The 14,030-nt window shown below is 36.3% G+C and overlaps 1 protein-coding gene across 2 annotated transcripts; it reads left to right on the top strand.

Moving 5' to 3' along the window:
- The first annotated feature begins 4,178 nt into the window (after nucleotides 1–4,178).
- LOC107091650 lies at nucleotides 4,179–12,731 on the top strand. 2 transcript variants are annotated; one of them, XM_015385711.1, is made up of 4 exons: nucleotides 4,179–5,084; nucleotides 6,983–7,102; nucleotides 11,908–12,060; nucleotides 12,480–12,731. In XM_015385711.1, exons 1-4 carry the CDS (start codon nucleotides 4,853–4,855, stop codon nucleotides 12,653–12,655), a joined length of 681 nt encoding a protein of 226 aa, XP_015241197.1. In that variant the 5' UTR covers nucleotides 4,179–4,852; the 3' UTR covers nucleotides 12,656–12,731. The 2 variants fall into 2 exon arrangements, with proteins under 2 accessions (XP_015241197.1, XP_015241189.1); XM_015385703.1 differs by having other exon boundaries at nucleotides 6,980–7,102.
- Nucleotides 12,732–14,030: the final 1,299 nt, after the last annotated feature.

Below are 14,030 nucleotides of genomic sequence, written 5' to 3'. Positions count from 1 at the left end.
TCTAAGGCAAAAAATAGAGAACAATTTGAACCAGCAAATGAACTCTATAGCAAGCTCCTTTCTGTAAACTAATTGAATGCCAACTTTCATGACTCTTATGACCTACTCTTTGGTAAAGCTACCAGCCTAACAGAAAATACACTCTCCTTATTTTTGTTCTTTATAATGTTTTATCAAATCATGTTCATCAAAATAATGGCTTTTATTTTATTCTAACACACAAAGTCTGACTGAACAATGCAATGACTTACACCAGGGGTGTGGCTGATGTCAGGCATTAGGGTTTAGGCAGAATTCAGGACTGCAATAAATTAAAATATAAAAAAAGACAGACTGAGACATGTTTTCTTCATTTTTAAGCTGGTAAAAAAACAACAACACTTTTTTAGATTTGAAAACTGTGTTTTATACATGCTGTAAATATGTTGAAATATATAAGAAAACACTTGAGTAGCTCAATCATATTGGATTGACCATTATGCTGTCCAGCTAGTGGTACTAAAAACATATCTAAGCTCCTTTTTCAGTTTTAGTTATCTGGATCCAAAGCTGCTCTAAGCTGGGGGTTTTCATAGGCTTGTTTTTCCCCTGTCGCCTTAAAGTGGTCCAAAAGATTACACTTAACAGGTCTCACTGTCCTGAGCAATCTGGTCCACACCAGACACTGAGATTAAGCTCAGCCTGTCCCTGGAGAACAACAGCTTAAAAATCAAAGATTCTGGTGTCCTTGTCAATAAAATCACACATAGAGATGACTGGTGCTAAATAAACGTGTCCCTTCAGGTGAGGCTCCATGAAGCTCTCTACCTCAGGAATGTGTCGGCACTGTTATTCCCCACCCACCCCTCACTGCTACCCCCAGCCCTGCCATTGTGAAAGAGAGGAATGCTTTTCAAAATGTTCCTCACAGAACGGGATGTTTAGGCGCTAAACCATCCCTCAGGAAAGTTTGAGAGCCAAATGTTTACTTGTCTTTCAAAACCAATTAAAATGTTCGGATCCAGTTCAAAGAATAAATAACGTTCTGCAAAAAAGGCAACAATATGCTGTATAGCAAAGCTGAGATACTTTAACAGTTTATCATAATGTGGTTTGAGTTGATGTAAGGTGGGAGTTAGTTCTTAAGCGTACAGATGTAAATGTTAAACTAACAGCACAGTAACTAAGGAAACTCGCCTTAGTTGCATATATTTCTCCTGGAAAAAATGGCTGTTGGGGATTCGTGAAACAATTTCTTCTTCTGGGTAGGATAAAAATTAACAAATCCAAAAATACAATCCTTTTTTATTTGCAGTTTTTTTTAATTTCCCTGGAGTTCCTCTTTGTTGCCTTCAAAGTATAAAACCTGGTAACTCTATTATGCTAATAGAACTTGTGTTGTTGATCACATTCAGTTTAAGAATATAACTAACATAGGAATTAGTTTTTTTTTTTCTTTTTTATATTACTCTTTTTTTTCTTGGTATTAAGACCTTTCTGTATGGTAAGGTGTGGCAGGTATTTCACACACGAAAAAAGGGTGGTCCTTCTCAGGTGCTTTCATATTATTGGTTGGTGTAGTTGTCTAAATCACCACCTGAATGAGGTAGAGAAAAAGTCAGAGCAAAACTTGTCAGAAGTATCTTCAGCCTCCTTCAAGTCTGAGCTTAGATTCATCGTTGCTTGGCATCAATGGGAACTATAAGTAAAATAAGGTGAGTATTGCATTCTTAGCACGTTTAACGAATTAGATAGTTGCATATTAACTTGGATCGAGCTAAAAGGGCTTGTTGCATTTTTCTTTATTTCTAAGATGATGCAATAGATGTTTTTTTTTTTTTTTTTTTTAAAGAGGAGCAGAATTAAAGATCAATTTTGAACCCAGAATATAAGCAGTAAAAGGAGAGACTGTTAGAAGGTTGCAATCTCTTTAAGCAGATTTATATTTTTTCCAATTTATTCTTATTTTTTGCCTAAGCCCACATTTCTGAGCTAGTCTGATTGTAAGAGAGCTTGAGAGGGACAGTGTTGCATTCATATTCCTGATGACTAAGCCAGAACTCAGCTCAGACTAGAGATAACCTGTCAGAGCATGAAACCCTGGAGCCAAGGAGCAGGACAGGCCCGGTCTCGCTCCAGTCTAACGTAAAACTCAAGAAAAAAGGGAGAGGTCGACATTTGACTCCGGGCACACTCGCAGCTACCTTCTCAACCTCAGAGGCTTCCTCATTAATCATGGAGTCCCAACTGCAAACTCTGCACCTGGTTGCAGAGGTGGCCTCTATCTGAGCAATTCACATCTGAAAATAAAGCTCAAGGTTTCTCGGTGAAACTAAGGAGTCGTTGTTTTTCAAAAAAAAAAAAAAAAGACTGATTAGGTTTCATTACCTTGGGGAAATTTCGTGAATCTGAGGGAGAAAGAAAATCTAAGTATGAAGAAGGATGATCTGACAGTGTGCATTTGTCTTTTTTTAATTTCAGAAACTGCAGGAATATGCCATGTGTTCTATCCTTCATTCCACCGGAGTCTGTATCTGTATTTAACCAGATTTCAGTGGTTTGAAGTGTAAAAGACATGGACGCATGACTTCAGGAGCCGACCACAAAGAATCCCTTTAGTTTGTTCCTGGTATTTAATGATAATCATCCGTTTTTAACAAAGCATTACAGATTTCTTTTTTTTGCTGCATTTTGTGCTACATATGCAAGCCTTGGATTATCTTGTGAAAACTGTGATGTGACATGAATAAAATTCCTGACCTCCTGCCCAGTGTTTTTTTTTTTTTTAATAGCGCAACATCTCAAACCATTGCTGAACCATTATACCACCCACTCCTAAGCTTCTGTGCTTCTCAGCCCCTGAGCACTTTTTTTTCATTAGCCTGCATGGAGAATTTAAGACTGTAGCCCACACAAACAACCTTTACTTCTTGGCAGATGAAGCTTATTAACAATTTAAAACATGCCCTGGCCATAGCCCTCACAATGATACCATTAAATATTTTCTCACTGCTAAACAGATGAATCTCTAGCACTTCCAGCACAATACTCTAATGTTCTGCAATGGAAAGAAAAACAGACATGAAAAGTGTTTGCTTTTTTATTTCTCTGCACTTCACAGTTGCTGCCATGTTCACTCTTTCTAAAGTGTGAGATATAATACCATGTAAAGACAAGACAGTATGGGTTTTCAAAATGTGTAAAGCACAAATATCGAAGGATAAACCAGGCCTTATCTGGACAGAGCTTTCAGTTTAATTTTAGCAGCAGAGCTCTGCAGTCACAGGCTTTTAAACAGGATATCCCTCTAAAGTCCAACAATCACATATATTTTCTAACATACAAAATCATAAAAGTGAAGTACACTTAAGCTTTTGTATGCATGTGAGAACATTTGCATGCATATATATTCACCATTGTTTTTGTTCTCAATAGTTTAAAAATGCATAAATGCACGAATCTTTCAGTCAAGAAAAATTAAAAAGAAGCAAATTAGAAAATTTATTATAAGTGCATGGTTCAAAAAAGCACAATGGTTTAACATTACAACATAAACTTTTATAAATTTGAGTATGATGTCAAATGACAGATTTCTCCAAAGTAGTGTTAAATTGCGGTTGACTTAGTTTCCATGTTTTTATCAAATGCTTAGCATATTAAAATTTGAAATATGATTTTGCATACAGGTCCAATTATTCTGTAGCAAGAAAATAAAGTTCAATGCAAATAAATGCCTTCAAAATTCAACTAGTTAGGAACAAAAAATAAATCAAACTTGACCAGCATGGAATTCAATCTCGATATAACTTCGAGGAAAGCCTCAGAGGATTGCCAAAGAAAATCAAGTGACAGATAAACAAGGGGAAACATAAGACAGGTCTGGTTTCTGACCAGTTCAAAACATGGTTAGGTTGAAAAAATAATTACTTCTTCTCTCAACATCTATCATCAAAGATATTCAAAGATTTGAGAGAATATTCCATCAGTCCAAATCTACTCTACTAAGGCCACTCACCAAAACTGTCAGCCCGACCACAGAGAGTTTTATTTAGAGAACAACAATAATTCAGTGGCCCTGTCATATGAATAGACACATATAAGAGGGAACAGTGAGGAGAAAAACCCCAAATATCAAAAGCTGATACTATTTCCCCATCAAAGTTCATGTTTTAAGTTTGAACACGGTGATCTACAACACCGATGTTTCATTTTAACAATTAATAAAAGAATGAATGCTGTGATAGACTTTTAATTTATTGTCAAATTATTAATTTATCTAATTTTTGTGGTTAACATTTAAATTGGATGTCCAAGAATGTTAGAAAACAAGAATGTTAGAAGACACAAGCAGAATGTCATAAACAGATCTAATAAGAGCTATTACATAAATAAAGGAAGCGAGTGGGCGGCAACAGTATCCATGGTGATTAGTTACTGAGACTCAAGTTTATCTTTCAAAAAGTTCAAGACAGTCATTACAGTTTGTAAATAAACAATGATGAAAATTAGCAGAACATACCAACACTAAACAGCTGACATGAAGGTCTGTAAAATTTACGTCTTTTTTCTCTTTCTGTTGCTGAACAAAACCCAGGAGGATGATACAGGTAAGAAAAACAGACAGTAGGGACATTTACGCCTACATCCAATAACAGAGAAAAATCCAAAATAACTTTCTCAGATTTTAAGTTATGGAGTTAAGACATCATTCAGTGTAGATTATTTAGGTTTGTATGACAATTTTACAGGCTATAGACAAATCAGTAAAACATAAGCTTCATTACATTAACCTTATTTGCAAATATTTACACTCTCCTATGTCAGTTAAGTAAACAATGCAATTCATAGTCTTGTTTCTTGCTGCTTTCTGTGCATGCTACTGCCATTTCTCCTTACTCTTGGGCTTACAGTAACAGAGGACATCGGAGTTTATCAGCTGGAACGCTTAGTGGAGCTGCTGACCTCCAAAGAGTGTGAGGACCTCCTGATTGCCCTGTCTCGCCCAGAAGAGGACATTTTTCAGCACATTGACCATCTGTCTCCAGAAAATAATCAGCTGGATCTCAAACTTCGAGCCAAGAGAGACACCTCTGCTGCGTCCACAGGTCATTTGAGACCTTTAACACAACTTAAATCACTGAAGGACCTTTTTTTTATCAAGTGTTTGAAAAAAAAGGGGGGAGGAGGTCATAATGGGTCATCAAATGTGCTTAGGTGGGAAAACTGTAACATCAGTGTGGCAGGTGTTCTCAGCGAATAGATCAGGACTGTTGATTTTCTATTTCAGAACAGCACCAGAGAAGGTGGCCCCTTGTCTGATATCAGCACATATTTTTTCAGATTCACATTAATTATTACAAGGTTTTAGCTTTTCTTTTTTTTTTGAGACTTAATGTCATTTTGGTTCAGTTCTGGATTATTTGCGGCTGGAAAGATTTTTATTTGTGGTTTCTTTTTCACTCATAATTTTTTATGGTGTGTTACCATAGCAACAATACAAATACAGGAGGGAACAGCTAATTGACATCCCAAAGGATAAAATAATACCCTACCTATGACCCTAAAAACCAGATCCACAGCAAACTTGGTGTTATTTTCAAATCCTAGGGAGTTAAATTCAACACTTTTAAATTGTCTATATTGGTTCACACTAGATTGAGTTAGAATAGCACTTTTAAAAGTGTTAAACAGCTCATCCTGGTACAGAGATGGAACAAGACAAGACTTAACAGCTTAAACTGGACACTTATGTATAGTGTCAAAAGTCAACACCATGCACTAGTTTTAATCATTCAGCAATTTATGGTGTGGAGCTACATTGTAGCCACAGCTGCTCTGGGGCACGCTAACAGAGGCAAGGCTGCTGTACACAGAGGCCACCACGACCTCTTTCCACCATCAACACTTCACCAATGTTTGTCAGGTATCTTGCCCAAGAACACAAATAAGCTGATATTTGAAAAGCCGGCCCTCCAGTTGCAGGAATCCTGCATCCTAAGCCAAGCAATATAAATATGATAAGCAGCAGTGTTCTGGACAAACTGACTGGCTCAGTCCGATGTACAGTAGAGAGCATTACAGTAATCAAGTTGAGTTGTAAGAAAAGCATACATTACTGTTTTAAAGTCTTTAAGACACAATGATACGGGCTTGATCAAAAATACTCTTTTTTAAGAAGCATTTATATCTCACTGTCATCAACACAAAAATTTAAAAAGATCCCATGTTTTTTGGGTTCTGAACCTAGAGGTTACAAATAAAAATGAAACAAGGAGGGGTCCAAGGATTGAGTCCTGCGGAACGCCATATTGTAGAGGAGTGGATGAGGATTCAAAATCATCTATGTTTTGTTCTGTCTGACACATAAGGCCTAAACCATTTTGGTGCAGTACCACTAAAACCAAATTGGGTCGGTTAACAAGATAATAAAATATTGTGTCCAACAGTATCAAAAGCAGCAATTAGAACAGCATATTCACCCAAGTTATTTGCCCATAGTATGTCCTTAAAAACTTGCAGACTCTGTCCCTCCTGTACTTAGTTTTAAAACCAGAATGAAAAACATGAATGATCTTTTCTTCATCTTCAAAGGGTTTGACCTTTTGGACAAGAGGATATTGAAAAAAAGGCAGTTTTCTTTTGTTTTTCTTATAAGTATACAGTAATATATATGTATCATAAATGTAGTCTTAGATGCATTTTTACTGAAATACTACAAGAGCCTACAAAAAAACAACAGCAACATTTATAATTACCCTGTTTAAATGCTTTAAAACATAGTCAAATATTCTCAGATTTGGGAACATGAAGAGCCTTTTAAAGTTAAAGGAAAGACCTGGTATAAGTGAGGAAAAAGACCTTAAAACAATTGAAATTAAGCATTATTTATTATTTATGCATTTGACATTTTCTTATATCATTAACTCTATTTTGAGCTATTGTTTTAGCATCCTAGAAAGCAGTGGCATGCTTCTCTAACTACCATGTGTTTTGTGTTTAGAAGATGAAAAGGGTCAATGCAGAACAGCTCTGACAGATTGGATGCTAGAGTTTGGTGAGAAGACATACTACGACAAGCTCTCTCGCGCTTTGCAGCACGTTGGCAGAACAGACATCGCCTTGGGTGAGTTAAGCCGAACATGCATTACACGGCTTTCACTTTGTTCGCATATTCAGTGTTCAGACTACTAGACTGGTTATTGTTTCTCAACTATAAGACTGAGAAATACATAGTTGACATCTGGGCTTCCTGCTGGATTACTACAATAAAGTATTATGGCTATGCTGAGATTTTTTTTTTTTTTTTTTAATTACTAAAAATTTATATTAGGTCTGCGAGATTAAATTATAACATTACAAAAATAAAGTTTTAATATTATGAGGAAAAATTTTGCAAGAATAAAGAAGCAGAGCATTTTGTCTCCCCTGTGTTAAAATGCTTGGTTCAGTCTGAGGCTGCTGTTTCATTGAAATGATCGACATGTCAGATCTTGATAACAATCTAAGCTTTAATTTTATGACGTCAGTTTCAAAATATTTTGACTTATTCTCATATTGTTAAATTTTTTTATAGTTAACAAAAAACGTCTTAACATGGCCAAAATCCCCAGTCATTGATTGCATTTTAAAGAATGTTTTAAAGCAACTTAAATTATCTGATTGCATCAAACCCCCCGTGGGAACAGTCTAGAGTATGATTGCACCAAAAGACAAGTAATTAACAATAACAGAAAATATTCTAAAATTCTAAGACGTTTAATGATTTTTTTGTTTGTTCATTTCAAGTAGACCCTTTAATTTGTACATTTAGACTTTCTCTCTGCATTTTTTTTTTTGTTTTTAATCATGTGATTGTGGTTAGTTTAGTATGTTTAATTCTAAGTGTGATTGTGCATTCAAGTTTATATATAATGTTGTGAAGTTTTACAAGTTAAGCTTATTTAAAAAGCTATCTCCTTGCTATTGCTGTGTCCCAGCCTTTCTTTTTTATTTTAAGTAACACTGGTTTGCAGAGCTGCTCCCTGTCCAAATCTACCACAAAAGATAAAGCTTGTTTGTTTGATAATCAGTGAGGTCAGGTCGCTTCCTCTCTCAAAAATACTCAGTCCAGTCCTCATCTCCTCTCCTACTAAGTGGTTTTTGAGCCAACTTGCTCTGACGACTATCCACAACTTCTGCAGACTGACAAGAGACTCTCCTGGGAGTCAGGATAAGAATTGGGCAAAGAGTCTTCTTAGCTTTAAATAAACACGTAAAGAAAGCTTGTCGCTTGCAGCACTTAATCATTTTTTTTTTTTCATGGATAGAAATTTGTATTAACCTACTAATTGGATAGTTGTCAAATCAAAGCTGCTCAATTTTCATGTATATTACCATTGATAGTAGCAAATCCCAAAAGCAAACTGCACAACATTTCCCCTGACAAAAAGAAATTGGAACAAAGCCTCATTCTGCTGCATCTCTACACAGTTTCAAAATTGGTTTATTCCTGTCACAATGGCCTCTCTAAAACTTGAACAACAAGGAAGAATTGCTTTATCACTTTGAGGTTTCTTTTAATTGGAACGTGAAGACTGGCATAGTTTGCACACTGCCAATCTCTGGCATGTGCTACAGTCCAGTGTGCACATCAACTCCACAGCTGAGCAGCAATGGAAAGGAGGAGGTGTAAATGATCTGACAGAGGACTCAGTGGAGCTGACACAGGCCCGACAACAAACCATCTGCTCCTTTCATCAGCAGCTTTGGAGATACAAAAAATAACACAAGAAAAATATGCAAAGACAAGTTGTAAAACAGGAATTTGGAAGGGTGGAAATCAGTGTGATGCAGGATGTAGCAATCATTGATCATTTGACTGAAGTTCTGAAGAAATCCACTCATGTATACTAATTCAAAAAGTTCAATTTGTCAACCGAAAGCCTATCCCACTCAATTTCTCTCATATTATCAGAACAACATTCAAGTCATTCACTAATTTTTTATGGAATATCCAATATTTCCTATTAATTGTTTTTAGCAACTGCAGGCGTTTGTTTTGGGTGAAAGTAAACTATACTGTCCTCCTGCTGCTGAGTCAGAGCATATTTTCCCACATACATAATGTGAATCTAGCCGTCTGGGGATTACACATCAATGCTCCTTTTGTAGACTACACATCCCTCCAAGAGGTCAGTATAATTACCATAATCTATTAGAAATGAGTTTTGCACCAGCATTACCTACACTCAGTAAAGGGGACTTTGCATATGTTATACCATGATCTAGGTGAATGCTCAATTCTGATTGGCTGTAGGGTGTCCATATAGAAGTTGTTGAAGGACACCTATAAAAAAGTTCCACCAAGACATTAAGTTATTGTGCTGGTTCCTTCTGAAATTATATTTTTTATCATGTGGCATCATATTTAGCTGCAGGTTCTGTGGTCATAGCAGGTTACCATGGTGACACATAAAAACAAGAGATATTGCATAGCCCATTCAGCTTCTTGTGGAAATACTACAGGTATTGCTATTTTAAAAAAATAAAACCGTTATCATATTGATTTAATAAGTATTTCTGTTATAAGTGACCATGGTAAAGGCAAGATAATGCCATTTAAGGTCTCAATTGTCAGAAATTAATGGACTTTGCAACTCTGAGACATCCGTTAGGAAAGAGATAGTGCCCAACGCGGTGTCTATTATCAGAGATAATGGATGATGTGGAGACATGAACCTTCGAGGATGCTTCAGTCAATTTATGATGGGTTTTTTTTACCATTAAAATTTGAAGTTTTTCACAAGAAACAGCTGAACTATTTAGTTTCTCTCATGGTGACATATTGCCTCGGTAACCAGCTCTGTCCGTATCATTTCTGTATGATTTCAGAGGGAATTTCAGCCCACTGTCCCCAAACCATCTGAGATAGTTTGCCTCAAAGTTTAGATTTAAATACCTTAAATGCTTTTTCACATTAATGTATTATTTTAAGATATATTTGATAATAATGTTTAAAAAAAATTTATTCATAATAATTGTTTTATTTCATAATGCTAAAAACGTAAATTCTTTCACCATATCATTTCTTTTTTCTCCCATTTTTCAAAAAGCACACCACTAGAGTTGCACGGCGGCAACATTTTTTAAATACAAACTGGAAATCCAGACTGGAAGTTGGTTACTTTTGCAGAATTTCTGAGTAACTTACACTGAGTAACTTTTTAAACTACTTAAAATGTTTTCATAACTTTTGTAATTATATGTCGTCTTACACCTAGTTGAATGACACGTCTGTCATGGCCACAGGGTGTCTTTATCGAGTTCAGCGGCACTAAGTATCTTTGAAGAGGGTGCCAGTAACCCTGCCACACAAAATAACTCCAGATGTGCAGAGAGTTTTAAGGCATACATCACTTCCCCTTTTCCCCCGTTTGTTATAATGACAGAAGTCGACGCGACTTTGTTACCCTGAGAGACTACATTTGTGTAAATTGTGCAGGGCTGATATTGAGGCAATGCTGCACCTTCCTGCTAGGATCTATACATGAATTTACTGTGAAATCATCAAACATAACATTATGTTTATCTGTGTTAAGGCCCATCAGCACATCAGTCGTTGAAGAGTCGGATAAGGTGGGGCGGCAATGCAGTAATATGGTACAAAACCAAAGTTGAACGTTTTGTTTTATTATGACACTGTTTCGCAACAGTTAGATTCATTACCTCATCGGTATTCGTGTTCCACACAGCCACTGGAAATAGAAATGTTTCAGGACTTTAGCACACTATGCGCTGGTCGTCAAGGGAAAATTTGTCTTCCTTCAGGCAAAACAAAACAGCTTTTGGAGGGGAGGCAAAATTGACTGGAAAAACTGAAAGTTCTTTAGTACTGCTTTAAATTCAAGTTAAGTCAAGTCAATTAAAAGTTTTAATTTAAGGGGAACTATCCGTAAATTTTTATTACATCTTAACAATATCGTAACATCGTAAAAAAGCATGTGTGATATGTTTTGTATTTGTCAGTTGTAATCCTTATGCATAGAATTTTTTTTACATCCAAGGAAAACTACAGCAGTTTGGGTTTGCGTTGGTGAAATGCCTTTAAAATTTTAAAATGTTTTGTCAGTCTCCTTTCTATCTCCTCTTTCTTTCATCTTTTCTCCTTTTTTTTCCTTTTTCTTCTTCTGTTTTTCTGCTCTATTTACATTGCAGTGTCCATATAAACTGTAAAACTCTCTGCATAATTATATGCAGGGAGTTTTAATATGCATGAAACAAGTGGAGCAATATGGCAATTGCCATAAAGTAAAAAGTAAAATCTGTTGGGCTCTTTTTGGCATGAAGACAATTATTCTTATTGCCACATTGCCAGACAGGACACTGTTTAAAAAAAAAATAAAATAAATAAAAAATAAACATATAATAAAATAAAATTTAAAGTGTCAAAAAGACAAGCAGATAAAAAAATTATAGTTCAAATTCACCTTTATAGTAATAATCCATATTTAACTTAAAAAGGCATGATTGAGGTGCTTTTCTGGAACACGTTAGCTTTCCTTTGTTATAAAGCAGGCATCACATTCATCCGTCCTTTTTGGCATAGCTTTATGCTCAATTTAGACCTTCCTGATCCAACTAGGATTCAAGTTCAAAATTGAGCCCTGACCTAGTTGCTACTGCTACACCATAGGTTTAGCAAATAATATTTAATGTAAACAAGAATTTTGACATTCACAGAATTAGATTACTTTATATTAAGCAATAAGGTCATACAATTCTCATATTTTGTAGAAAATCAGGAGGCCACCTCAATAATTAGAGTTTTAATGATGAGACCTGTGTTTCACCAAGGATGGTTAGATGGTTTAAATAGACCTAAAAAAAAAACATTGATCTTAAAGGTAACATTTTTCATGTGAGATCGCCTCTGTGTTTTTGTCTTTACAGAAGTGGGGAAGAACATCAACCAGGATAAAGCCTTAAGCTTGAAGCGCTACGTTGAGGACTACGAGAAACATGCCAAATCCCTAAACAGCCGCTTCACGAATGCAGATGCAAATCAGGAGCAGCGGGCTCATCAAAGATTCAGAAAAATAAAGAGTAATATTTCCTCACAGTTTAAAAAATGGACATTAACTTAAACAGGGAGAAATAGCCATGCAGAACCAAGGATCCTGGTATACAGTATGTGAGGAGGAAATCCTCAGGCTGCAAAGGGGGCCTTTTGGGTTATTGTCTGAATGATGTTTCTGTGAACCCTGAATCTATTAATCTTTAGATGAGATGCTGGATTAGATGGGGTTGCTTTGGGCATGCTTCCAACTCATTACTCCTCAACATCAACACTCTCAATTTACAAAGTATATTTCCCAGGACATTTACAGATTCAAAAATGTAATTATCACCTCTCCATTTATTTACCCTCCTGAGAGATTACTTCAGGTGCAAAGTTGTGAAAAAAGGTGTTCCCATGGTTCTTATAATCTTAAACACGTTTGGCTTTTTTGTGCTCTGTTCAGTTGGGGATCTGACGTGGCGTGACCTGGATCTGATCGTGAGACGAGCTCCTGTACCTCCGTATCCCAGGGGGCCTCTGGATGTAGTTCTTCCCATTTTTTATGGCCTCCTGCTGAGCTCAGTTTCATGTGCAGTTGTACTCCTCATCGTTATGCTCGTCTGCCAAAGGTCAAGTTGATTTTAGGATGAAATCAGGATTTCAGAAGCAGAAATGTTTGTCTGTGTGAAGAGAATGAGAACAATGTAGCATTGCAAAGAGGTCAATAAAAACTTCACACACCTTTTCTATTTCATGTGTATTTTCTGTAAGATTTCCTCCAGTCTTTGTATCAAAACCCATTCACAACAACAATGCAAAATCTACTTTGCAGCACAGTTGCGAAGTTTAACAGCTGCTGCCAGAATGGATATTTTTTTAGATAAAATGATTAGCTTTGCTTTAGGGTTTTTTTAAGCAATTGCCAGTATTGTCAAACCAGGGGCTGTCTGCATTGTGGTGTGACAGATGCACTGGAACCCAGCCCTCACACCTCACAGGTTATTCCAGTGTTGCTCTGATAGGGATGCCACTTTCCATTTCCCCTCTAAGTGACGGCACTGTGCCCGTCTGGCATTGAAGAACAGCTAATTATCCGGCCCGGCGTCCATTTCCCCCTGAGCTTGCCCGATACCTCCACAGGCAATCCAAAGAACTAATAACAATGACAATACCAGCAGACGATGTAGAGCTCTTGTTTGTAATAACAGCATCTGCTGGGGAAATGAAGCCAAAAAGGAAGTACAGAAGTTTAGTTTTGAAAATGCAAGAAAATTGAAAACGGGTGACATTTAAAACTGTGATACAATATTTACCTCAGACTGGTACACATTGAAACTAAACCGAAAAGAAAACATTTTTTTATGAGATGTGTTAAAATCTGTGGGCTTTAATTAGGAAAGTCATTTGCTCTCAACAGGATCATTCTCAACTCCTTCCTTCAGACAGTTTTATAATACCATGACTGAAAAAACCCATGGCACTTGACTACATTCTTTCTTATTGCTCCCAGTTTCTTACGCGGTCCCCACTTTCTTCATCATAATTGAGCTAATTACTTCATTACACAAATCTAGCCTAATGTGTTTCAGGAGGGCGACAGCTTGGATTAACGCCGGCACTGAGCAGCAATTACAGTCTATTAGTCCATAAATCAACATTTAAACAAAATTATAGTACCAACAACTGTATGAGCAAAGCTCTGAAAGACCAAAAGGCCATGCTTTTTAGTTTTGGTAATTACTGAAGTACATCGCGTCAGAAAAGTAGTTATTACCTCAGAACTTTTTCATAAACTTCAGCAAATTCTGGTGTGATTTAATGTGATGGATTAACACATGCAGGATTTCTGCCTGAATTTGTAAATAATACATGATGGAGGATTTTTATTTGGAAGGAGTAAAATTTGATATTTACTTTTGTTTTTAAAGAATTTTCTTCAAAAAATTGTGTAGTTGTATCCAGCAACTTTGACTGGGATGTTCCACATGGAGTCATTGCACTGCTTGGTGGTGAA

The sequence above is a fragment of the Cyprinodon variegatus genome, unplaced genomic scaffold (genome assembly GCF_000732505.1).
Source record: "Cyprinodon variegatus isolate N-32 unplaced genomic scaffold, C_variegatus-1.0 Scaffold16, whole genome shotgun sequence".
In the NCBI taxonomy this organism is placed as follows: Eukaryota; Metazoa; Chordata; class Actinopteri; order Cyprinodontiformes; family Cyprinodontidae; genus Cyprinodon; species Cyprinodon variegatus.
The sequence above is the reverse complement of the archived record's forward strand: the minus strand, read 5'-3'. Positions and strand labels throughout refer to the sequence as shown.